The 26,024-nt window shown below is 42.7% G+C and overlaps 1 protein-coding gene across 1 annotated transcript in view; it reads left to right on the plus strand.

Annotated features, from left to right (window-relative positions):
• Positions 1–25,561, plus strand: part of ST8SIA5 (ST8 alpha-N-acetyl-neuraminide alpha-2,8-sialyltransferase 5) — a 148,070-nt gene extending 122,509 nt beyond the window's left edge. Inside the window, 2 exon segments of the mRNA XM_020985769.2 lie at positions 6,877–6,969; positions 11,455–25,561. Coding sequence (XP_020841428.1) covers positions 6,877–6,969; positions 11,455–11,923 — 562 coding nt within the window. The 3' untranslated portion in view covers positions 11,924–25,561.
• Positions 25,562–26,024: the final 463 nt, after the last annotated feature.

A 26,024-nucleotide genomic window follows, 5' to 3' on the forward strand; every position in this document is an offset into this window, starting at 1 on the left:
GAGAATTAATTCAATTTTAGGCATATTAAATTTGAAGTACTATGGGACTTCAAAGAAGAGATAGTATATATAGTTTTGGAGGGGTTATTGGAAGCAGGAGAGTTGATCAGAATCTCTTGTTCATTTTCCCACCATGAACAAGCAAATGTCTTCAAAATGGGTGATTTTGTGAAAAATTGACAGCCACATCAGAGAAAATGAAGGAAAGCCTCAACACAAAACATATATTACATGAAATTTATTGGAGGGATATTTTGTGGGGCCAGTCATTTGGTCCTAGGACTGATGTCAAGTTACAGGGAATATAGTTGTTGAGGGTGCACAGATCCTTCCAGGTGAAGATATGCTCCTCTAGAACTGCGGGTCTTGGGTTTCATGACTGTTGTTGAGCCCACTGACATAAACAGCAATCATGAAGATCCTCCCAAAAAAACCTCAGCCCAAAGATGGGAGCCTCTGGGATTCCCTTATACGTTAGAAAACCATCTTCTCACATGGGCTATTATTTTCATATCGTTTTTTACCCTTCTTGCTCTGTCTTTGACCTTTGTAGCATTTTAACTGGTAGGGAAACAAAGTATTATCTGTTGCCACTGTCTCCATATCTTCTTTAGGCTTTGAGCATTGCTATTTGTTGAGAGGGTAAGGAGGGAAAATATGGAGCTGACCTTGTTAATTTATCCTACACCGCCTGCATAGAAATGGGGGAGGGCTGCTTTCAAGGACTTGAGTTAGGGGTTGGAAAATTCTTTAGTTTATACTTGACTAGGCTTGGGGGCAGCTAGGTGGCGCAGTGGATAGAACACCAGCCCTGAAGTCAGGAGTACCTGAGTTCAGATCCGGCCTCAGACCAAACACTTGACACGTACTAGCTGTGTGACCCTGGGCAAGTCACTTAACCCCAAATTGCCTACAAAGAAACAAAAACAAAAACAAAAAAACAACAACATACTTGACTAGGCTGTAGAACTACTTTCTTATTGAGAAGATGGAACATATCTATGGGGCTATACTTTTTAGGTATAGAAAGCTTGGGCCAGAAGTTCTCTTATAGATCACTCTAGGGCTCCTGGCCAATATTTTATTTTTTGGAATGTCTTGATTTGTGAAATGGGCTGACATATATAACACTGGAATTTAGAAGAGGGCACCCCTTACAGATATCCAACAGGCTGGTGGTGATGCGGGACTGGAGTTCAGGAGAGAGATTAGAGCTGAATACAAAGTTCTGGGAGTCCTCTATGTAGAACCCATAAGGTTCATTTCCCAGAGGTTATAACAACAGATAAGGCCACTGATCCATGTTGTGGAGTAGTGGTTTTCAAAGGGTATATTGTGGCACACTAGTGAGCCCTTGTGAGTTTCAATAAATGTGCTGAGAAATTTCTCCTCACATAGTTAACCAATAGGCATTTGTTGGGCACCTACTGTGTGCCAGGCACTGTCCTCAGCAGTAGGGATACTACAAAAGGCAAAAGACAGTCTCTGCTCTCAAGGAGCTCACCGTTGAATGAGTGAGGCAACATGTGAAACAACTATGTACAAACTATACAGGATAAGTTGAACATAATCACCAAAGGGAAGACACTAGCATTAAGGGGGATTGGGGAAAGGTGTCTTGTAGAAGATGGTATTTTAGCGGGGACTTGAAGGAAGCCAGGAGGAGATGAGGAGGGAGAGCATTCCAGGCATGGGGGACAGCTAGTGAAAATGCTCAGAGTTGGGAGATGGAGTATCTTGTATGAGGAATAGCAAGGAGGCCAGTGTCACAGCGTATATGGAAGTAAAGTGCAAGAAGATTTGCACTGTTTAAAGTAGGAGTAGGATATGAAAGGCTTTGAATGCCAGACAAAAGGATTTTATATTTGATCTTATGAGAGAAATGATTTATTGGACCCCTATTATATTCCAATCACTATTAATCAGTTCAATGTGATTCCATTGAAGTAATGATTGTTAGCAATCATCAGTGATATTCTTGTCTAGCAATATACATTTATTTAGTTTAGTCAACTAATACTAACATAAGAATGACATATAATAATGCATATTTTACAGATATCACATAGGGATAATTAGATAAGATAGATTCTCTCTTATAGTAGGCCTTAAACTTTAAAACCTGTAAATTCATTGTTCACTATTTATTTACTAGTTATAAAGTTCACTTGCCTAACCACAAAAATGCAGATGACCAAACCCAGCTGGGGTGGGATGCCTTGATTGATATGGAAAGTTATGCAATTTATTTTTGTATCTCTGGACCACCCTCTTCCTCAACATGAGGAGGGGCCCCATCTTATGACCACTCAGTCAGTGGAGATGACCCTTGCCTTGCCTATCCTGTGACCACCCATGCTAATGCATCATTTCTGGCCCACCTAGGGGATCAAAAGCAAGGTCTATTGACCAATGAGACTTTATATTTTACTTTGCCTCTTCTGAGTTTCTGGGTATCAAGTCCCATAAGAGGAAGGCCCTGGGGAAAGGAGGCATCTCAGATTGTGAGAAAGATCTGAGGTCCCAGTCATTGAAGGGGTTCAGTTCTTTTAAAAAATGATTAATGGCTCAGATCTCTATCTTAGTGGTTTCCTTGTAGATTGTATAATTTTGGACCCCACACCTGGAAGTGATAAGGAGCTATTGGAGTTTATTGAATAGGGGAGTGACATGGTCAAATCTCTGCTTTAGGAAGATCACTTTGTCAGTGGAATCAAGGTTGGGCTGTAGTAGGGAGAGACTTGAGGCAGGGAAACCAAATACTAGGCTATCACAATAGTCCAGGTATGAGGTAATGAGGACTTGTATTAGAGTGGTGGCAGTGTCAGAAGAGAGAAGAAGAAGCACATGAAAGGTATTCTAAAGGTAAAATGGACAGGACTTGGCAACAGATTGAATATAGGAGGTGAAAAGGATGACACTCAAGTTTCAGACTTGACTAATAGAGAAGTTCCGAACAAGATCATGAGCTCAGTTTTAATGAGGACTTGTATTAGAGTGGTGGCAGTGTCAGAAGAGAGAAGAAGAAGCACATGAAAGGTATTCTAAAGGTAAAATGGACAGGACTTGGCAACAGATTGAATATAGGAGGTGAAAAGGATGACACTCAAGTTTCAGACTTGACTAATAGAGAAGTTCCGAACAAGATAAGATCATGAGCTCAGTTTAGGACATGCTAAGCTTAAGATGTATATGGGACATCCAATTTGATAGGTCCAATAGGCAGTCGGAGATGAGAGAGTGGAGATTAGCAAAGAGCTTAGGGCTGGATAAATAGATGTGAGAATCATCAGCATAGAGATGATAATTGGGAATCCATGAGAGCTGGTGAGATCACCAAGTCAAGTAATATAGTGGGAGAAAAGGAAAGGGCTTAGGACAGGGATATACACCATTAGCAATTGTGACTTGGATAAAGATCCAGCAAAGGAGAGACCAAGAAAAAATGGCTAGTTAGGTAGGAAGAAAACCAGGATACACTAGTGTAAAACCTGAAGAGAGTCAAGGAGAAGATTGTGATTTACAGTGTCAAGGGTTGCAGAGACATTAAGAAGCATAGCAGTTGAGAAAAGGCCATAAGATTTGGCAATCAAGAAATCACTGGTAACTTTTTTTTGGTTTTACTATAAATTTATTTATTTTTAGTTTTCAACATTCACTTCCACAAGTTTTTGAGTTCCAAATTTTCACCCCATCTCACCCCTCCTCCCACCCCAAGAAGGCATGCATTCTGAATATCTCTTCCCCTAGTCTGTCCTCTCTTCTATCTCTCCCCTCTTCTCTTATCCCCTTCCCCTTCTATTTTCCTGTAGGGCAGGATAGACTTCTGTACCCCATTTCCTGTATTTCTTATTTCCCATTAGCGTGTGAAAACATTTTTTTAAACATATGTTTTTAAAACTTTAGGTTTTAAATTTTCTCTCTTCCTCCCTCCCTACCCACCCTCATTGAAAAGGCAAGCAACTCAATATAGGTTGTACATGTGCAGTTATGCAAAACACTTCCATAGTAGACATGTTGAATCACTGGTAACTTTGAAGAAAATCGTTTTGGTTGAAAGATGAGATTAGAAGACAGACTTTTAAAAAGAGAGAAAGAGGAAAGGAAGTGGAAGCATCCATTGCAGGTATTCTGCTCAAGGCATTTAGCCAAAAAAAAAAAAGAGGAGAAATTTAGGACAATAGCTAGTGGAGATAGATGGATCAAATGAGAGTTTTTTGAGAATGGAGGAGACATGAGAATGTCTGTAGGCAGTAGGGAAGCAGCCAGTAGATAGGAAGAGATTGGAGATAAAATGAGAATGGGGATGATGAAGAAGCAATCTGCTGGAGAAGACAGGATGGAGTGGGATTACTTGTGAATGTAGAGGGATTGGCCTTGGCAAGGAGAAGGGCCACCTCTTCATGTGGGACAGGGGTGAAGGAGAAGATAGTAACAGAAAGCATCTGGGTGATGTGAGATGAAGAGGAGGAGAGAAGAGGGAGCTCTTGGCAAATGGTCTCATTTTTTTTTTTCAGTGAAATATGAGTAAAGTTCTAAGCCAAAAGTCTCACACCCTGAGACTTCTGCATTCTACAGTTCCCACTCCCAGCTACAGTTTTCTGGCTGCTCATCCCTGTTTTTCATTAGGAAGGTCATAATGACAGTTTTACCAGCAGAAAATTCAAGTTGTTGGTGGTAAAGAAAGGTCAAGGTAAGGGAATTCATGCACTTGCTTAGCTCTGTGACCCCGGGCAAGTCACTTAATCCTGTTTGCCTCAGTTCCTCAGCTGTAAAATGAGTTGGAGAAGGAATGGCAAAGTGTCTTTGCCAAGAAAACCTCAAATAGGGTCATGAAGAATCAAACAGAACTGAAACAACTCAACAGCAACAAAAAAAATGTCAAGGGAAGAAAGAATATACAAAAAGAGGAAGTATTTGACAGTGTGAAATGTCACAAAGATGTCAAATACGACAAGAACTGAAAAAAGGCCGTTGGATTGAATAGATATCAGCGATACTCTCAGAGAGAATAGCTTTGGTCGAGCAGTAAAGTCGGAAGCCAGAGTGCAAAGGCTTTGGAAACCCTTGAGTGGGATGTGGCGAGAAAGTGGAGATGACTAGTTTAAACAACTTTTTCTAGGAGTTTGCCTGTGAGAGGAAAAAGATGATTCAGGATGATGACCTATATCTCTGAGCCTCAGTTTGTTTTGTTATCTGTAAATTGGGAATAAAAGTGCTTGCTCTAGCCACCCCACAGAGTTGTAAGTCAAGCGCCCTGTGAGCCTTTAAGCACTATAGATGTGTGAGTAATAATTCTTATCCCCATTTTATAGATGATGAAACTGAGGCATGAAGAGTAAGTGGCAGAACTGAGCTTAAATCAGATCTTTTGGATCCTCGTCCAGGGGTCCTGCTCCATCTTGCTGTCTCTCTGCGGCACCCTAAGCTGCACAGTAGAAATCTAACAGGATAAGACTTGCTAATAATGTATCTTTATATGTCCTATGGGTCAAATCAGCAACTTTATGCTTCTCCTGTGTGCCTTCCACTTTAAGCCTCCTGCAATGAGATCCTCATTGAAGGCTCTTCTGTGCTTGTTGGTTGTGAAGTGAAAGTTCTGGCTTCAGACAGGGACCAGAGAGAGACTGTGTGTTGTTCAAGACTCAGTCTATTTAAAGGAGAGGCTTGTCACCAGAATGTAGGCTACAATGACCCACAAAAGAGATAAAAAATACAGATGAGTGTATAATGCTGTGCTAGGCTCAAAAGATCCAAATATGATGACATTTGTAATGATGATTGATGTTTCTATAGGACCTTGAGGTTTACAAGGCACTTTACATGCATGATTTCATTTGGGTCTCACAACAACATGGTGAGATAAGTAGAGCAGCTGTTATTCTCCCCATCTTACAAATAAGGAAAATGAGACTCAGGGAGATTAAGTGATTTGCCCATGGTCACTTAGCTTATAAGTGTATGAACCTTGGTATTCCTGGTTGTAAGCCCAGCATCCTACCTACTATGTCTCACTGCCTCTCAGGCAAAAGTGGTTGCCAGTGAATGTGGGCATGACTATACAGATGTGGTGGCTGCTAAGATGCCATGTACCATGTCAGCTATGATTATCAATAATAGTCAATAAACATTAGGCTCCTATGATGTGCCAGGCACTGTGCTAAGCACTGGAGAGACAAATACAAAAAAAGAAAGACAGTGCCTGCCCTCAAGGAGTTTACAATCTAACTGGTGAAGACATCCACAAAAAGGAAGCTGAAAAGGTGGGGGAGAGAGGGAAAGTGGAAAGGTACCTGACTCAAGTAGAGAAGGCAGAGGAGTCCTAAACAGTGCAGTCAGGTGAGAGATGAGGAGATATCTGAACTTAGCTGGGCTCCCTCCTTAAATGGAGGCTTTGGTGTTCCTGGCTCCTCCTTCCAATTAGAAGGGCAGAGGATGGTGATGACGTGGAGTCCCAGGGCTGTTGAGATCTTGCAGGATGATGAGCTTTTTCCAATAATGAGCTTCCTGGGGCATGGTGAGGTCCAAGAAATCGCAAAGTAGTACAGTCAGGTGAAAAATTATTATTATTTCCCTTCTTCCTCCTGCTCCCCCCCATTCCCCCTCCCCCCCAGTAGTAATTGTTGTTGTTTGTCCTTCATTTTTTGAAGAGTACCAATGACATTATGTAATGGGCAATGTCTTGACTCATGTGTGAGTTGGATTTAAGTGAAGCAGAGCTATGCAAAGTCATCAGACTCACTCCTCCAGAGTCATAGGAGTCCAGGGGCAAGACAAAAGTCAAGATGACTGGTGACGGTCCCACGCAGTTGTGCATGGAAGGAGTAAAGGGACTCATTTACTTCAGCTTAATTTGCTTTGTCATTTTTTCTGCAGGTGTAATCTACCCCCGATCTCAGAGAAGTACACCGGGGACGTTGGGGCAAAGACTGATGTTGTTACTGTGAACCCCAGCATCATAACAGAGAGGTTAGTCTGAACCTTGTCCTGAGTTTAGCTCTAGAAGGCACCTTAGAAGTCGTCTAGTCCAAAGCCAACCTCTCCCTTCCCCCACCTAGAGAAGGTAGGTGACTTGTCTAAGCCCACATACGTAAGTGTCAGAGGTGGAGTCTGAAATCAAATCCAATAACTGCAGTCAGTATTCTCTTTGTTGAGAATAATGGAGACCTATATATAATGTTATACCAGAGTATAATGTTACACTTATGATCTTTCTGACTCTTCAAGAATCTTATAATCTCTTAGAGGGGTCATACCTTAAGCCATGAAAACTTTAAATAGCATGTAGCACTTGCTCTTGTATCCCAGAGCCATAAAATTGCCACCTGGGAAGGGACCCTAAAGATCTAGTCCAATCCCCTCATTTTATTTTATTTTTTTGCCCATTTAAAAATGTTTTATTGCTTCCTTTTTGCGTATCTGTCATGGTCCACTTCTTTATCATGTCCACTTCCTTACCATGTCCTCTCCCCCAAATCCTTTCTGTTTTTTTTTTGAATTAATTTATTTTTTAGTTTTCAACAATCACTTCCATAAGCTTTTGAGTTTTAAATTTTCTCCCCCTCCCTCCCCAAGACAGTGCACAATCTGTTATAGGCTCTACATATACATTCCTATTAAACATATTTTCACATGAGTGATGTTGTAAAGAAGAATTAGAACCAATAGGAGGAGCCACAAGAAAGAAGAAATAAAATGAAACAGAATTAAAAAAAGAGCAAATAGTATGCTTCAATCTGCATTCAAACTCCATAGCTCTTTCTCTGGGTATGGATAGCATTTTCCATCATGAGACTTTTGGGATGTCTTAAATCCTTGCATTGCTGAGAAGGGCTAAGTCTATCAATGTCAGTCATCGCACAGCGTGGCTGTTAGCTGTGTACAGCATTCTCCTGGTTCTGTTCACTTCACTCAGCATCAGTCCATACAAGCCTTTCCAGTTTGTTTGCTCGAATCCTGTCATTTTAAAAAAGGAACTAAGGTATAGAGGTCATGAAGAGTTGGACATGACTGAGAAATGATTAAACAATAGCAGTCTTTGGCATGCATACCGGATGTACCTTCATCCAAATCACTGACAGTGAGTCAATAAACATTCATTAAGTGCTGACTATGTGCTGGGCATTTGGCTAAACACTGGGGATACAAAAAAGTGCGAAAGACAGTCCCTGCCCTCGAGGAGCTTACAATCTCATAACAGAACTGTTTATAGCATCACAGGGCCAAGGACAGATTTCTAGAGCACTCTGCTATAGACCTCCCCCAAGATGACATTGATCCCTTGTTGGCCATTCAAGAATATTTAGTAAGGAATTGATACTCAAGATGATTAGGAAGCTACTAAGAGAGAGGCCTAGAGGAGCTATACCCTCCATGACTGAAAGAGCTGACAGGTCTGATTTCTCTGTCATCATCAGTGATTGTTGTGTGATCAAGAGGAACAGGAGAGGGGCTGTAGGATGGCATAAGGGTGAATGTTATTTTAATTTTCAAACTAGAGAAGAGAATGGAGTCTTCACACTATAGGTCAGCAAACTTGACTGATTCCCAGCAAAATTCTGGAATGTACTATTAAAGGGATGGTCAGTGAACATCTAGAAAAGGCAGTGGTCATCACAAAGCTCTTGGATGGCTTCACAAGAAGAGGTCCTGCCAGACTAGGCTCATTTACTTTTTTTTTTGACAGTTACTAAACTAATAGATAGAGAGGTGACCTCAGAGTTGGGAAGACCTGAGTTCAAGTTCCACTTCTGACACATACTGGTCTGACTCTGGGCAAGTCATTTATCTTTTTAGTGTTCTAGGCAGCTTTCTAAAAAGGTGCCAATCTGCTTTGGTGGAGGAAACTTCCTCATCTGGGAGCTCTCTAAATAAGGAAAATCACAGGTTTGGTCCATCTCTCTACTAGAATGATAGATACAAAGACTATTGTGGCTACAGTATACCTAGGTTTTAGAATTCTTTCATGCTACCATTGTGGAAAAGATATAAGATAATATATGATAGGGACACCTAGGTGTTGCAGTGGATAGAGCATCAGGCATGGCATCAGGAAGATTCATTTTCCTAAGTTCAAATCTGGCCTCAGACACTCACTAGCCATGAGACCCTGGGCAAGTCACTTAACCCTGTTTGCCTCAGTATCCTCATCTGTAAAATGAGCTGGAGAAGGAAATGGCAAACCATTCTAGCATGTTTGCCAAGAAAACCCCAAAATGGGGTCACAAAAAGTCAGACACAACTGAAAAACGACCAAGCAAAAGCAAGATACAATGTAATACAATAAACATTTATTAAGCACCTACTATATGCCAGATACTATACTAAGCTCTGGAAACACAAATAAGAAAAAGAGAGATATGTCCCTGCCTTTCAGGAGTTTGCCATCTAATAGGAGAGACAAAACACAACAGGAAATTAAAAATGAAGGGAGGAGAAAGTACCCAATACAAGGGCATGATGATGATGGAGTTGAATCAAAGGGGTGCAGTTGGTGAGAAAAGAAGAGTTGTCTGGGCTTCCAACCCTCTTTAAATGGAGGCTTGGAGAGATTTTTTTTACTCCATCTTCCAATCAGAGGGACAGAGGCAACTGAGGTGTGAATACCAAAGCTGATCCAATCTCCCTGGTGTTGAGTTTCCTAGTGATGAGTTTTTTTTTCCTGGGGGGAGGGCATAATGATGATAGAGTTGAACCCAAGGGATACAGCCAGTGAAAAATGAAGAGAAAAATGAGAAATAGACAATTAGTGGATTTAGGGACCGGTTGAATGGCTAGACCCAAAGAGTAGTCATCAATAGGTCAGTTTCTTTTTAGAAGGAGATCTCTAGAAAAGGATCTGGCCTCAGCTTTGCAGTATTTAACATTTTCATGAATGACTTAGATGGCTCGCTTATTAAATTTGCAGCACATGAACATCTAGAAGGGATGATGGATACCTTGGAAGATCTTGACAAACTATAGAACCTGAAGACAAACTTCAGGACAAAACTGGAACTTCTGACTCCAGGTCCATCCCTAACCTTCCTAATGATTTGTTCCTCTGAATTCTCAGAGCACTTACTGTTGGCTCCATGCACCGTTCATGGCCCCTATTACCTGTTGTCCTGTTAAGTATCTTTTTTAGAGGTGACCCGTGATTTCATTGGTATAGAAATTCACCCTGTTCCAGTGCAGGCAGCACCTGCTCTGTAGGTTAGAGGCTTTGAGAGCTGCCCAGAAATAGGAAATGACTTGCCCAGGGTGACACAGTCAGTTTGTGTCAGAGGCAGGACTTAAAATCTGTCTTCCTCATTCTAAGGCCAGTTCTCTACCCCCTCTACCACATTAACTATCTGTGTGGAGTACAGAAAATAATACCATACACTAGAGGTCAGCAAACTTGACTTTGATTCCCAAAGCTATCAATCAGGAGTCCTGGTTTCTAATCTTTTGTACAGGAAGAGGAAAAAGACAATGCCATAAATAAAGAACTCACATTTATGTAGAAGCCTAAGATTTGCCAAGTGCTTTCTTTAGAGTGACCCTGTGAGATATTATTCCCATTATACAGGTGAGGAAACTGAAGCTCATGGGGACCCTGCCCAGAGATATATGATTAGTGAGTGTTAGAGCTGGGCCTCATGGGACTTTAAAAGTGAGGAAGCCAAGCTCAGAGTAATGAAGCTAATTGCTCCCCATCATACAGCTATTTTAGTCGGATGTAGATTTAGAGCTGGAATCAATTGATCAATCCACAAACATTTATTAGGCGCTTGCTCTGTTCCAGGCACTGTATTGGGCCTCTAAGAGCTTATATTCAAAATAGGGAAGGCAAATACATGTGAAAGAGAATACAGAATAAGTACATATTTCTATAAATACAAGTGTCATTAGGAAGGGAGGACTCTCTAGCAGCTGGAAGGATGAGGGATCATGTAGAAGGTACAACTTGAGCTGTATCTTGAAGAGAGGGATTTTAGGAGGTGGCAGTGAGGAGGGAGGGCATTCTAGGTGTGAGACCTAGAGAAAGGAATTGAAAGGTCCCTCAAAGACCATCTAACTCAACCTCTTTATTTGACAGATAGGGAAATTGAGACCCAGAGAAGTTAATTGACCTGCTCAAGGTCATATAGGTAGTAAGCACTAGAGGTGGGGTTTGAACCCAGATTCTCTGGCTCCAAATCCTGGGTTTTTTCTGTTATACCATCATGTCCTTACTTCTAGTAAGTGGAAGAGCAAGGATTTGCACCTAGATCCCTTTGTTACCATAATACCTCCCCAAAACAGTCTTCTTTACATTATGGCTGTGAGTCAGCCCAGGTCAGCCTGGCTTAATTTATAACTTACTTGATAAGATCTTACCAGTCTAGAAGGTTGAGCCAAATCTAGGAAGATGACATAATTGGATAAATAAAATGTCTAACATTTCATCAGCTGTTTTCCATCTTGCTTGGCCTCTCTGCTCTTGCCCAGGTTCCACAAACTGGAGAAGTGGAGGAGACCTTTCTACCAGGTGTTGCAGGTCTACGAGAATGCCTCGGTGCTTCTTCCGGCTTTCTACAACACCCGTAATACTGACGTCTCCATCAGGGTCAAGTATGTGCTGGATGACTTTGAGTCCCCACAGGCGGTCTACTATTTCCACCCTCAGTATCTCATCAACGTGTCCCGCTACTGGCTCAACCTTGGTGTGCGTGCCAAGCGCATCAGTACAGGCCTTATCTTGGTGACAGCAGCCCTGGAGCTCTGTGAGGAGGTTCACTTGTTTGGCTTCTGGGCCTTTCCCATGAACCCCTCGGGACTCTTCATCACCCACCACTACTATGACAACGTGAAGCCTCGCCCTGGCTTCCATGCCATGCCATCCGAGATCTTCAACTTTCTTCACCTGCACAGCCGGGGCATCCTCCGAGTCCACACAGGCACCTGCAATTGCTGCTGAGGAGGCAGGCAGCTGGCTGGCCTGTCTTTCCAGCCCTCTCCTCTCTTCTTTCCTTCCAGCATCAGAGGACAGCAGGGAAACATGCTGTGGAGAAGAGAACCAAGCCCAGCATTTATGCAATAGTTTTTGAAGAGTGGGGCCATATCTGCCAGGGCTTCACACCTCCTGCACTCTAGGGTGGGTGGGGAAGAAAATGGGGAAGTGGGGTAAAGCCACCCCTATTGATAGGTGTTAGCCCTCCTTATCCTTGACCCACCCATGTGCCCAGTGGGTAAGTCCTCGGGAGGAAGCTTCCAGCTTGACCATTGCCTGAGCAAGGAGGGGAGCCCTGGAATAAGCACATTGCTGCTAAATTTTAGCATCTGAGTGAGCACAAGCTGTCATGGCTATTTCACAGCTTCAGAAAATCCCTGAAGGGAAGCAGTGCAGGAGTAAGGACTTTAAGCACATGTGGGATTTCTTTCAATGGTTTGCTTTCCTAAATTTTATGATGGGCTTTTAGTGATGTTTTGATATTGATCATAGAGCCATAGAATATCATAGCTCAGCCGGACCTTGGAGATCTTCCCGTCCAACTGTCTCTTTTTATGAGGCAGAAATAGAGGCCTAGAGAAGGTGACCTTGTTCAAGGTCACCCAGCCAGATCGACTTCACTCTTCTGCCATAGTAGGATCTGGTTCAGGGCTTACCTGTTAGATAGGCTCTTTGACTAAATGGATATTTTTGTTTGTTGTTTTCTTCTAGAACTAAACAAAAACTTTATTTTCTTCTCAGTGCCTACAGGGTTAACTTTGGGTTTGAAATATGAGAAAGGAAATAAGCCAGATCAGCCAACTAAACTAAGATTTCCAAGGCCAGTGTTACAAACTCATCAAGAGCATAGCAGCTCATTTTCTCATCTGCCTTCTTGTTCTTAGCTCCATTTCAGCCGGGGGGTATGTATTAGATATATTTGGGAGGTCAGCTAACGTGGCTCTAAAGTGAACAGTTGCATGCCTCCAGACCCTAAAGAGCCTGACTAATATGGGCTGCCTTGGTGGGAGGACTTAGTCCTGTCTGTCAGACACCAGCATTATTAACACATCTTTGGGGTCTTGCTAAAGGAAAAGGAAGAAATCCTCAAGACTGATTCCCCCCTCTTTCAGATTAATGATCTTCATGAAACAGATTCAGAGGGTGTGAGCTATGGATAATGGAGCCTGGAGGAAGTTAGCTATGCCTGTGTCCAGTCTAGAGTATGTAAACATAATGTTGCCTCCTGCCTATGACTTGTACCACTCCTCCCTCCTCCCTCTCCCCAGCCCCCTTTGGGGCTGCTGTGTATGGTAGACCCCTTGTCAATTGCCTTAGAACTTAGATATCCCATCATAGACTTGTAGAATGTCAGAGCTGGAAGGGACCTTAGAGCTTGTTTAGTCGGACTCCTTCATTTGACAGAAGAATCAACTTGAGGCCTAGAGAGGGCTGGTGATTTCCTCAGGGTCACACAACTGGGAAGTGGTGGATTCTACATTAGAATCCAGCTCTAGTTGCTTTCCTTAGTGAAGCCTCTGGCCCTTTCATCACTGCTGGTGACTCACAGTCCTAGGTCCATGTGTTCTTCCTCTACATATGTCCTTTCTGGCCAAATTTAAATCCTGCATCTTGGAGAAGAATTTTCAGAGATCTCCTCTCTATCCTGGCTGTCCTTGAAATCCTCCTGCCCTATATTTTGCAGAGGGGGCTGCTCCTTCTTTCATGAGACCCCAGATTGCGCACCTGCTCTCTGGGCAATATTCATGCCAAGAATAAGAAAAGATAAGGATTTTCATTTGTACAGGGATTTATGCTTTTCAAAGTGCTTTCACATCTCTTCAGGGCTGCCCCTAGAATACAAAGAATTGGGGTGATGGCCCTGGGGTCTGTGCTTTGAGGGTCTCAGTGGCTCCAGGGACCAGGTGGCTGGGCAGTGTTTCAGGGAGGCACCTAGTAGGGGAGAAAGACTCGGCCAACCTTGCCATCTGGTGCTTTAAAAGACCTGAGGCTCCTAATCATCCCTCTCATTTGTGAACCACTCCCTTCCCCCTCTAGCACCAGGGTGAGCTGGGGCTAGATGTCTGTCCCTAAGCCTCCCTAAGACTGCATGGCTTCCTTTTGTGATGTTTCATATCCCTTTTCTCTTCAACAGTGCCCTTGATGGCCACAGTAACCTGATTTCACTTGTATATAAATACTGGGGGAAGGGAGAGTCCATATATATGATTTGTCTGAGGCCATATCTGTCTAGGGATATAGCTCTGTGTTCATTGTCTTACTTTGTTACTGAAACAATGTTATGAGTTAGGTACAGCAGGTATTATTAGCACTATTTGACAGATGGGAAAACTGAGGTTAAGTGGCTTTATCAATTCTGACATTTTGCAGTGGGCATGATTGGTACTGAATGATGGTAACTTCATTTTGGAATGCTGGACTTTGGAATGCTGAGTTGCTTATAGTATCTGTCACTAAGAGTTGATTAGGGTCAAGGATGGGTGATCAGGGCAGCGGATGAGACACGTAGTTCTTCCACCATACTATGTATGATGGCAGCTTTGCTTTAGAGACAAATGAGAGGACTAGACATTTGGGGGCAGGTATTTTCCTTAACCTGAATGGTGTGATAACAGGCAGACAGAAACCCGATTCTATTTTTACCGTGCTTGATAATGAAAGTGGGTAAGAGCTTAACCAAGAATTGCATGTACCATTCTTTAGCTATGAGAATATGGTACCTAATTAGCCACCAACTGGGCACAGACTTAGAATCATTTTCTTCCCCCAGTAGCAGCTGATGGGGTTTACAGTGAGCCATCCACAGTCTCTCTGACCAGTAGCATGCTCTTGTGTGATGGTGAGCCAAGATTAGAGATCAATCTGTGGCCAATGTTGAAGTCAGTTTGTGAGCCTTAGGTATGGGTGCAGTCTGGACTAAGCTGGAGACACGATCAGAATAACACTTGCCATCACCTAAGAGGTGTGGTTAAGAGCAAGGTTGGCTACAACTTCCTAGACATGACTGTACTAATAGCTGCTACCAAGAAAACATCAGAGCCTGGGTTTACCTGTGGAGTCCCAGGGACCAGGCTTGCTCTGCCCTTATTTGCAGGCTCACTGAAAGAACGCAAGATTTAGCCCAATGAGGCTTTTTATACTTTTCTATTCCCCCCTCCTCTTTACTTAAATAGTAGTAATACTATTAACCATTCAGTGACTGAGAGGCACCGTGGCTTAGTGGATAGATAACTGACCTTAGAGTCAAGACTCGGGTTCAAGTCCTTCCTCTTCAACATACTGGCTGTGTGATCATGGGGCAAGTCACTTAATCTCTTAGTGCTCCAAGAAACTCTCTGAGACTTAAAGTTGAAGAACAGTCACTGATCTGTATTTGGAGGAATTCCTTACACGAATGAGGTCAAAGGTCCAGACCCCCCCCCCCACGTGCACGCGCGCGCGCGCACACACACACATACACACACATACAGAGTCAGTAATTACTAAGATTTATATAATGAATGGAAGTCACTATATTAAACAAACACTCTTTAAAGAAATTCTGGGTACAAGTTAGAAGGAGTTTCATGACTTGATGCTATCAATAACAGTTCTAATTCTGACCTTCCTTTTTACTCTGAGGAAAACTTCCAGCTTTCTCCTACTCATTTCAAAAAACCAGAAACCCAGGACCCTTGGCCAGTCTGTGACCTCCTAGGCGTGCACTGGCCTAGGCTTCACACATAGGGCTAGCCTCTACTCTGTTCTTTGGTAGGAGGGAGAACTTTGAGCTAGCCTCAGCAGTCCTTATACCATCTTTTCCTATACCCACTTCATTGTACCTCTTCTTCCAAAGAAAACTGATGGAGAAGAAAAAAGATGGAAAGAAGTATGGGGTGGTGGCTTTGGTCTTGGGGCCAATTTTGTTGTTCAGTTGTGTCTTTGTGATCCCATTTGGGGTTTTCTTGTCAAAGATACTGGAGTGGTTTGCTATTTCCTTCTCCAGCTCATTTTACATATGATTAAACTGAGGCAACAGAGTTAAATGTCTTGCCCAGGGTCACACAGCTAGTGTCTGTGGCCAGATTTGAACTCATGAACATGAGTCTTCCTGACTCCAGGCCCAGCACTCTACTCACTGTGCCACATAGTTGCCCCTTGGTGCCAAACCCATTGACTTTCTTTTTGTCCTCCTAATCAAGGGGCTACTTTTCGGAGTCAGCCCAAGGTCTGAATAAGAACCAATCTGGGAGGTAATGGGTCTGCTCTAGGAAAAACCTCAAGTGGTGTGGAATCTACCTACGAGGGTTGTTCCTTTCCTAGCTAGAGGTATTTCCCCTTGCAGTCTGTACCATGAAATAGAGTTTCTCCAGAGAAACTGTGATCCAGAGCTACATATGGCACATAGTAGGTGCTTAATAAACAATTATTGATTGATTGATTGATCTACCCAGGAGAAAAACCTAGGACTTGGGCTTCATTAGTGTGATATTCTGAGCCACTGGTCTGTCTTCTCACTAAACAACCTGTGTTTGTTAGACACCTACTATGTGCTAGGCACTGTACCAGGCACTGGGGATCCAAAAAGAAAATATAGGAAAATAGAAAACAGAATAAAAATAGAAAGGTGAGACAATGCCTGCTCTCAAGAAGTTTACAGTCTCTCCGATAAAAGGCTATATTTTCATCCTGAAGGCCCACTTGGTTAGTTGCTGCTAATGTTTGTGGTTCCCTTAGAAGTCTGGCTGGGCCTAGGGGATCATTGTGTGACTGGAGTTGGAGGTCACCGTTTTGGGGGAGTCAGTCTATGTAGGAGGTAGAGGGGATAGTAATCTCCTCAGCCAGAAGCAGAACCAGATTACTCTTAGTAATTTTGTTCTTTTTCTTAGCTTGGAGGTTTCTGCCTCTGGGAACTTCTCTGGAGTTTCTCACAGCTGCTTTGGGATGATATCTAAGCCCCTAGTTACATGCATGCATTAGAGAGTATACATTCTTGGTCGTTCACAGGCAGGTGAAGTAGGGTCAGGAGGCTAGGGGGAGAGTAGGCCAAGCCATTCCTAGGATGTTAAGAATCATCCTGGCCCATGCTTTGGAGGACCCCATGATTTACCAGGATGGGCAGTGACACAGCGATGTAGCTCATAGGTGGAGATGGATGGGACTCGGCCAGCTTAAAGTATAAAAGATTTGCTACTCATATACTTATCAATAGTTATCACTGTCCACCAGCTCCCACCCCCAATGTCATCAAGGCCGTTTACCCCTTCCACATCCTTCAGGCTACCTTTTGGGGACTTCTGTCCCCTTTTGGGTTGCCATTTGTCTGTAGGCTTATAGAGTGTTAGGGGAAGAGCATACAATTTGACATACCAAGCCTGCACTCAAGAGGTGGCTTCCATGTTGTCCTTGAGGATGGACAGCTTTCCGGCCCATACCCACTAGAACTGTACTGGAAAATACCCCAGCCACGAAAGGAACAGCCTTCTGAGAGATTCTAGGGAACAACAGTCATTTGAGGTTTTTCCTTTTTCTCTAGTAGACCAAGCACCCCTACATCTAACTGGAGCCACCCTGCCACTATCTCTTCTACCATACTTGTCTTCCAGATGAGCCCTGATCATCCTACAATTCCCCTTGTGGAAGGGAGGACAAAGCCCGCCCCCTTAGCTCAGTCCAGACAAGATCTGACACTTTTCAAGATCATAATATTCAAGTAACTAAGGGGAAAACAAACAAAACAAAGAACTCAAGAGTGTCCAGAGCATGGAAACTTAGAGTGAACCTAAGGCCATTGAAGGCCATAGGGCTGAAATTGCCTAAAAGGGAAGATTGCCCTGTCCCTATGCCTCCTCTCTATCTGCCCTGGCAAATATTCCAGCAAGCTAAGGCTAATTCTGCCCTCCAAGGGGTACCTTGGCTTTCTGCACTTATTGCAGTCTTTGTTCCTGGGCTGGCATCAAGCCCAATTGTGCCACTGTTCTGTGCCCTTGATGGTTGCCATCATAATCATAACCCCCTTAAATCTGCCTCAGTTCATAGGTGGCATAGAATCTTAGAGATGAAAGGGACTTGAGAGATCATTCCCCTCATTTTATAGATGTAGGGAAACTGAGTTGTCGCATAGTAATATGGTAACACACTAGGTCATATAGGTAGTAGGTAGTGGAGCTAGAAGTCAAATTTAGGTTTCCTAACTCTTGCCAAGGCCACCCTTGCCAGACCCTAAGAACCCATTGACTTTCTGTTCTTGAGCCCTCTTGGACTTCCTACCAACTTCCTTCCAAGTTGGCCAGATTAAAGATGGCAGAGGTATTTTGAGCTGGGTGAATGTTCACTCATTTCCTAGCTCAGGAAACTAATTGTATCTACTTTATCAGTTATTTTCCTCTCTCTGGAGCTTTCTGGTTGTTAAAGAAGACTTGTTTTACCTTATGCTAGGTGTAATCCCCATGGAGTTGGAGAGGCATCTTCATCCCCCCAAGACTTTGTGTAATGTTCTTATCTGAAAGAAGGCTAGTATCTCCTGGGCTGACTTCACAAGGATTTACATTCCCCAAGGGGGATGCTGGCTCATCTTTTTGTTCTTCTGGACAATTATAGGATCATAGGATTTAGAGCTGGAAGGAATCTTACTTGTCAACTAATCCAATCCCTTCATTATACAGATAATAGAACTGAGATATAGAAAGGTCACACAGCTAGTGGGCAGCAGAACCAGGATTCAAATTCTGGTCATCCCCTTCTAAATTCAGGGCTCTTTGCACAACAGCCCACCACCAATTCCTTCATCCTCTAAGGATTCTCTCTCCATTAGGCCAAGGCCTCTGCCCTGTGTGTATCTTGAAGCAAGTGTGTGTGGGGATTTGTAACCTTACAAAAAGGCCCAATAGCAATTTGTTAATGAGCTCCCAATGCTCCAATATGGGCCTGAATAAATAACTACAATGAGAGAGGATTCAGAAGGTGGACCTGAAGCTGAGGGCTGAGGCCTGCTAGAGTGGGAAAAGTAGGGAGGGCAGCATGTGTATGTATGTGTGCGTGTGCACACGCACGAGCCTGTGTGTGTGTATGTGTGTAGTTTAGTGACACTGAGATCCGAAAGTTAATTGCCAATGAAGTATCTTGAGGACTGAGTCTTATCCAAGTGAGGTTATTCTTTTACCTCTCTTTGCATGCTAGCTATTTTCTTGAGAAATTGTATGTAAGTTGATTTTTTTGGTCAATCAAAATACTATTTTAAGTGTACCAGGTGAGTCATTTGGTACTTAAATGAACCCTTCCTGTCTCCTACCTAATATTTAGTAAAACAAAAGATTCTTTCTCTCTCAAGTGAATAGCTGAACTATCCCTCCCCCATTCCTCCCCTCCTTAAATTGCTCTTTAGGTAAATGGTGGCATTCTTAGGTTTTGCTCTATGTGCTTATACCCATATAGCAAAAGGTTCTTCACGCTGGGGAGAAATAGAATATGAAGGTACTATGGACTGACCTCACTTGGTTCATTCAAGCTGACTGAATGGGGGTGAGTCATGGGAAGGTAGTACTTAATTCCTAAACAGGAAGCCCTGGGTGAATGACTTACATGAAATGAGCCCCAAGGCCTAGGAGAGGGTATTGGGAGCCCTCAGGTTTCCCAAGTCTTCCCTCTCTACAGATACCAGTGCTCTTTCCATCTACTGACAACCTCTCTGGGATTCTCATCTGGGTTTGTGGATATGTCAGGAGCCCTACAGTTAAGATAGTTAGCCTTTCCCTTAGCAAATTTCCATGATGCCATCGGGATTTGCAGGGGCCCCAAGTCACTGCTATTCCCTTCCACTATACTTACAGACTTGTACTGTCTCCACTAATACAGCTTACAAACATTCTATGCCGTCTTATCCTCCCTAGTGATTGCTCCAGGCCTTCCTCTGGGGCTTTTTATATTTCATGGGGCTTATTCTAGTGCAGCACTTAAACTGTCCATCAGTTATCCTTTGCTCTCCTCACGTGTCTAACTTACCTGTTTTTTCAGCCAAACATGAGATGGAAGGAACCCTAGAAACACATTAATTTCAACCCACTCATTTTTATGAATGAGAAACTGAGGTACAGAGAGGTTAAGTGACTTGCCCAGAGTCACACAGCTATTAAATCTGAGGCAAGACTTGTACCTCAATCTTGGTTCCGTGTCCAGTGCCCTATGGATTATGTGTTGTTGGAGACATGTCGCAGCCAACTTGTCCTTACCGATGCATCTTCCTATTGCCATTTAGGCAGCCTGCCATTTTGATTCTTTGGTAGTTGTGCTCCATGATTCATGGTCATGTAGCATGTCTGGTGTGCAGGGAAGAAACTACCTTGCTTCTTGGTGTCTAGAATGTATTCCCTGAAGTCACTGAGCTAGCATTACATTGAAGGCTTCTCAAATGCCTCCAGGGCATTTATTTCCTAAATTGATAAGCTTTAAGAAAAGGAAACCAGGGCAAGTTACTCAAAGCCCAACTTTAAGCCCAGTAAAGGACAAATAACATTTCATTACTTCAAAGTTTCAAAAGACCTGTGGATACTCCCTCCACCAGTATAAATCACTACCCTTCCATGTATTCCATACCCTTCCACAACAGTCTTCATGAGTTCACGAGGGGCCAAAAGATTTTATCACCTGGTGAGTAATCTTAAGATCACTGACCCCTGCCAACTTAGCCATGCTAGTCTTCAAGCAATAGACATAGAATCTGTTGCCAGTTCTGTATTCAAGTCCTTTCCAGTTGGAAAGAGCCAGTCATAGTTTTTGTTCTGGTGGCAAAGCATCTAAAAAGCCAAGATTACTCCTTTGGGATCAGATGAACATACTTCTACAATATAAGCAAAGCACCTATGTGAATATAGGCCATGGAATGTAGACCTAAGATCATCACACTCTCCCACAGGTTCCCACATCAACTGGTGAGAGAGGGAAAACTCATAGCTAGAACAAGTCACGCACTTAGGGTTGCCTCCTAGCTAACCTCCTCTCTTCCTCAGAGGCTACCACTCACTGTCTCCCTCAAGGAGCTACTGATGTAATTTGCTAGGCTACTTTCTTTGTTGAACTTCCTGTTGCTTCCTCCCTAAATATAGCTTCTCATTGGCTTCTTCACTCCAGAGAGTGTTTACAGTTTTTGGGTGAGCCAGCCCATAGCCTCAGGGCTATTTCAGCTCTTTTGTAAGTCAAATACCCAGCCAACATGGAGCCAGCAAAGCAAGAATCCCTCAGGTCAAACCAGTCCTTTTTTTGTTTGTTTGTTTGTTTGTTTTTGTTACTACTTCTCCCCTTTCTCCAGCAAAAACCTCCCCAAGTTTACTTGCTTTTGGGATTAGGGTAAATTCCTTTCAACTCCCAGCATACCCCCGGCAGCTAGCACCAGGCCTTATAGATTACTCTGGAGCTTTACTTAGCAATACTGGAGTAAGAGGGTAGAGCTGATAATTTTTGTCCTATATTCTTATGCCCAACTCACTGCTCTCCTCACACAGTTGTCACTATCATTATCGTCATCATCATCATTGTCATCATCATCTTTTACATGCTTATGCTTCTCAAATCCCAAATAAGATGCATGTTCTTAATTGATGCTCACTACAGCCCCATACAATAGGTAGGGAAAAGGTATTATTTTCCTCATTTTACACATGGGAAAACTAAAGCATAGGCTAGCTGAGTGATTTGCCCAAGGATTCACAAAGTAAGTCAAATATTTGCTAATCAACAAATATTTATTTGATGCCTACTAAATGTAAGACATTACTGTAGATGCTGTGAGAATACAGAGATGCAAGAGGCGTTGTTACTGCTCTCATGGAGCTTATGATACAGGGCAAGAGACAAGACATACTTACACACATGAGAAAAACAAAATCACGTATGATGGATACAAATGATTGGGACACAGGAGGCTTAGGAGCTCAGAAGTGGGAAAGGTTGCCCTGGGCTAATAGGGTCATCATTTGTTCATAAAATATTTATTGAGAGTTTACTGAGTGCATGGTCAGGGAGAATTCACTAAGGGGGAGGACTTCATTTAGCACAAGGAGAGGGGGAGGATATTTTACATGGGAGAAACAGCATGAATAAATGCCCAGAGGCAGGAATAAGCATGATATCCTGGGGCAATGAGGTAACTGGTCTGACTGAATCATAGGGCATGTAGAAGGAGGAAAATGGACATCAATAACACAGTTGGGACTATAACTCAGGTCTCTTGGCTCCCAGTTCAAATGCTCTGCCCACTGCAATTTGCTTTGTAAAGCACAAAGGTTGGAATCTAGACATTAAACAGAAATGTGACACTGACCCTCACAAGGTAAAATCCCTTTCCTTTTCCATGTGTTTCTCCGTCATAAACTAGCATAAAAATAAGCCACTATGAGAACTGGGTTCCTACCTCAGCCCCATCTTGCACTGTTCCCAGGTTTCTCTCCCACAAGGAGTGGATCCTTACACCAGCTATGAGGGTGGTCCAGAAATTATTTAGCTGGGTCTGGTATTTCACAATTCTGCACTAGATTTTCTAGCACCAGTATCCTGATGGAGGGCTTTTGCTGTAGGAAGCATTAGAATTTTATTAAATCAAGTAAAATTCAATCTGGCAACTTAAAGTTATAGGGAATACGTATGAGAATCCAGAAATATGTAAGGAAATGGCTTCTCTTGTTCAAAATGGACATCACAAAGTCCATATACTGTTACTGAAGAGAGCCCCTCACTAAATTATAGGGTAGCAAAATGAGCTGTGAGTTAGCAAGACAAGATGAAGTCATGTCCTTTATCCTCTGCTAAGAAGGTAAAGATATAGTAGTCCATTTTAGGGAAATTTCCCTCCAAAATCATCAAAAAAAGTTTTTGTGTTTAGAGGGCAAGTTTCATTTATACATGAAATCCATTTATACATGAAATTGGTTAATTTGCCAAGGAGGGATTGCTGCTCTCAGGACTGTATATATAAACTAATTTTAACTTGCACTTTTCTCCTGAGAGTCAGGAGTGAGAGGGTTTTGAGTTGCCACTTTGCCAAGAGGGAGAGAGTGGATTCTCATTTTATCTACTCACACTTCTTTCAGGGAAGATTCTGGGCTGATAAAGTGCTGGCACCAGGGCAACTTCCCTCCTCCTCTTTCTCCATATCTTCTCCAAATGCTGGCCCCAAACTTGTGCTGGGAAAAAACACTTAGCAGTCAGGCTGGCTTCAATACCTGGTCCTCTTATCTGAGGAGTGCTTACCAATTGAGTAATAGCAACCCCTTATATTAAGTTTATAACCTTTTACATTATTCATTTCCAGTATCTCATTTGATCTTCACAATACCCAGTGAGGTAGAAAGGGTATGCATTATTCTCACTTTATAGGCAGATGCCCAGGATCATAAATTATAAGAGCTAGAAGGGACCTTAAAGGTAAAGTATATCCTCTTCATTTTATAGATGAGGTACCAGTACTAGAACCCATGTGTTCTGTTGCCTAGTCCAATTGCTCTCTCCACTATACCATGCTGGTCCCCCAGTAGACTCCTTACATTGTTACTTGCTCTGCCAAGACTATGGGCCATGCACTTGGTGTCAGAGGGAACAGGCTCATTTACTGGATGGATTAATGTATATTGCTAATGGAAAAGAGTGCACATAGAGTCCATTTTAGCAAAGTTCCCAAGGCACATAATAATAATAATACCAGTGACAATATTTTGTATCTGTGATAACACTTTTTCCTCTTCTTGGCATTCATTTGATCCTTATGATGTCCTTGTGATATATGAAGGGCAGGGATTAACACCTTCATTTTAAAGGAAACTGAGGCATGAAGAGGTTCAAATGTCCAAGTTCATGTTCTTGATCTGAAACCTGAGAGAATAGATCATCTGCTTCCTAGTCTGGTACTCATACCAATACCTAATGAGGATTGAGATTGGTGAACCAAAAAAAGATTTGTCATCAATATTGATATTGATAGATTGGGGTAGGCCTGTGATATTAAATGCAGTGAGACTGTTTTCAATAACTTAAGGTTGAGAAAAAAAAATTGACCTATTCCACCTCCAGAGATAGGTTTCTAGTTTGTTTGTTTGCCTGAGGGGCAGAAGCGCTCATTAAGAGTTATCTTGAAACAGTTATCTAGGTTTGGGTTCATCTTTGACCTTTGGCTACTCTAAGTTTGGTGTGATACCACGAATTCCATGGAGTAAGAGTGTATTTGAGAAAACAACCAGTCCAACTAGGATTGTTGTAGGAACGTAGTCGTGAGGCAGGGCAGCAATGGTCCTGAACGGACAGCTCACAATGGTTTCTGACCAGTGTGCCTCTTGAGCCAGCAATCCCTGCAACCTTCTCTCAGCTTGGGGTCCTAGCAAACCAGGAATGTGCTTAGGCTAAGCCATCACATTCTCACAGACTAGCCCAAATCTCAGGACTGGTGACCCTTAGGCTTGGGGTGATTCATAGGGAAAAGAGAACTCCTTACCTCCTCCCCTCACCTGCCAGCCAACACAGCCCATGTTGGAGCCAGATCTAGTTCTCTCAGCCTTGGGGGCTGGCTGCCACAATGTTCTCCACCATCAGGTATAAATAATTCTAACAACTCTTGTGTACGGCCTCTTGTTTCTGGCTACTTCTGAGAAAAGACAACTCTGCAGGGGTTGATTTAGATAGGCATCAGAGCTGCCTCAATAGGGTGAGCCCTGCTGCGTGTTGTGGTTCCTTTCCTGGACTTGTCTGAATGTTCCTTTAGAAAGCCATAACTCCTCTTAAAAAACCTTTTTTGTTGTTGTTTAACTGTTATATACATATATACATATAAATATATATTTTAAAGAAATCTATCAGTTAATCTCAGTGACTGTCAAAAATGGGTTGTTCTATAATAGTTCCAAGTCAATGCAAAAAACAAAACAAAATTTAAAAAAAAACCCTGAAAACAATGATGCAAGAAATGTTGGGTGAGCATAGGTTACAGTGGAAACATCTGGAACCCTCCTATTCTTTGTCTTACCTGGTGGTGCTCTATGTGGTTCCCTTCCCCTTATCTCCTGCTGAGTATTTAGCCTCTGAGTCCCACAAGGGTGGGTCCCCTTACATCTGACTCATGCCTGAGTGGGCTCTCAGTGGCTGCAGAAAGTGAGGCGGTCACAGTGCTGGGCCCTGTGGATTCTTACTTCCCTGTAATCTGTCTGTCTCCAGTTCTCCTCCTACTCCCCAAATGAGAGACCTTTCCTAGTGAAGAGGAAAAATGAAGCTTGGGATGCTTCCTTCAATGGAAAGCAATGCTCCTATGACATGGAAGAATTGGATCTGTTTATGGACCCTAGACTTTTTCTAAGATGAGCCTCTCTTTATTTATTAGTGTTTTTAGTGGTTGGGGAAGGCTGGGGAAGAGAGCGTATCCCATTTAAAGGGGGATAGGAAGCCATTGTATCTATCTTATTTTCCTGAGGATTTTTGTTTTCTGGAGCCAGTTTGCAAAAATTTTCCTGTGTGATGATAACTCAGAGGTGTGATCCTGAGGTCTGGTGCTGCTAAAGCCATGCCTAAAACTGTAATCAGGGTATTTTTGCTTCTGTCACTGTGTTTGAAAGGCCATTAATTCTACCTAATAAATTGAATCCCAAAGTTTCATCTGGAAAGAGAACTGTGAATCTGGTCACTTGCGTCTTCTATGGGTACTCAACACTATCAATCCTTACTGTTTACTGGGGTGGCATGGAGAGGGGGGTGGATAGAGGAGTTTGTGAATTAGAGTATTTCCTTTCTAACCCCCGGTATCCTATTACTCTGGGAAGAAATACTAAGATAATCAAGGGATATGGGAAACTAAAGCCTAAAGGAGGGACTGATTTACCCAAAGTGTGTGTCTATGTGTATATGTGTGTGTTTAAACATGTGTATGAACTTAATTTTGTGAATACTTGAAACATTTGAGATTTTGGAAGAAACTCCATCAACAAATCTATGACTTAGAAAAAAAAATCCTAGTAGGGACAGAGTACCTGGCAGTACCTGAAACACATAGAGGTTAAGCGACTTTCCTAGGATCACACAGTAATTTTCAGAGTTGGGATTTAGACCCATCTTCATGACT

This window comes from Phascolarctos cinereus, unplaced genomic scaffold (genome assembly GCF_003287225.1).
Source record: "Phascolarctos cinereus isolate Bilbo 61053 unplaced genomic scaffold, phaCin_HiC Scaffold_4;HRSCAF=312, whole genome shotgun sequence".
NCBI lineage: Eukaryota > Metazoa > Chordata > Mammalia > Diprotodontia > Phascolarctidae > Phascolarctos > Phascolarctos cinereus.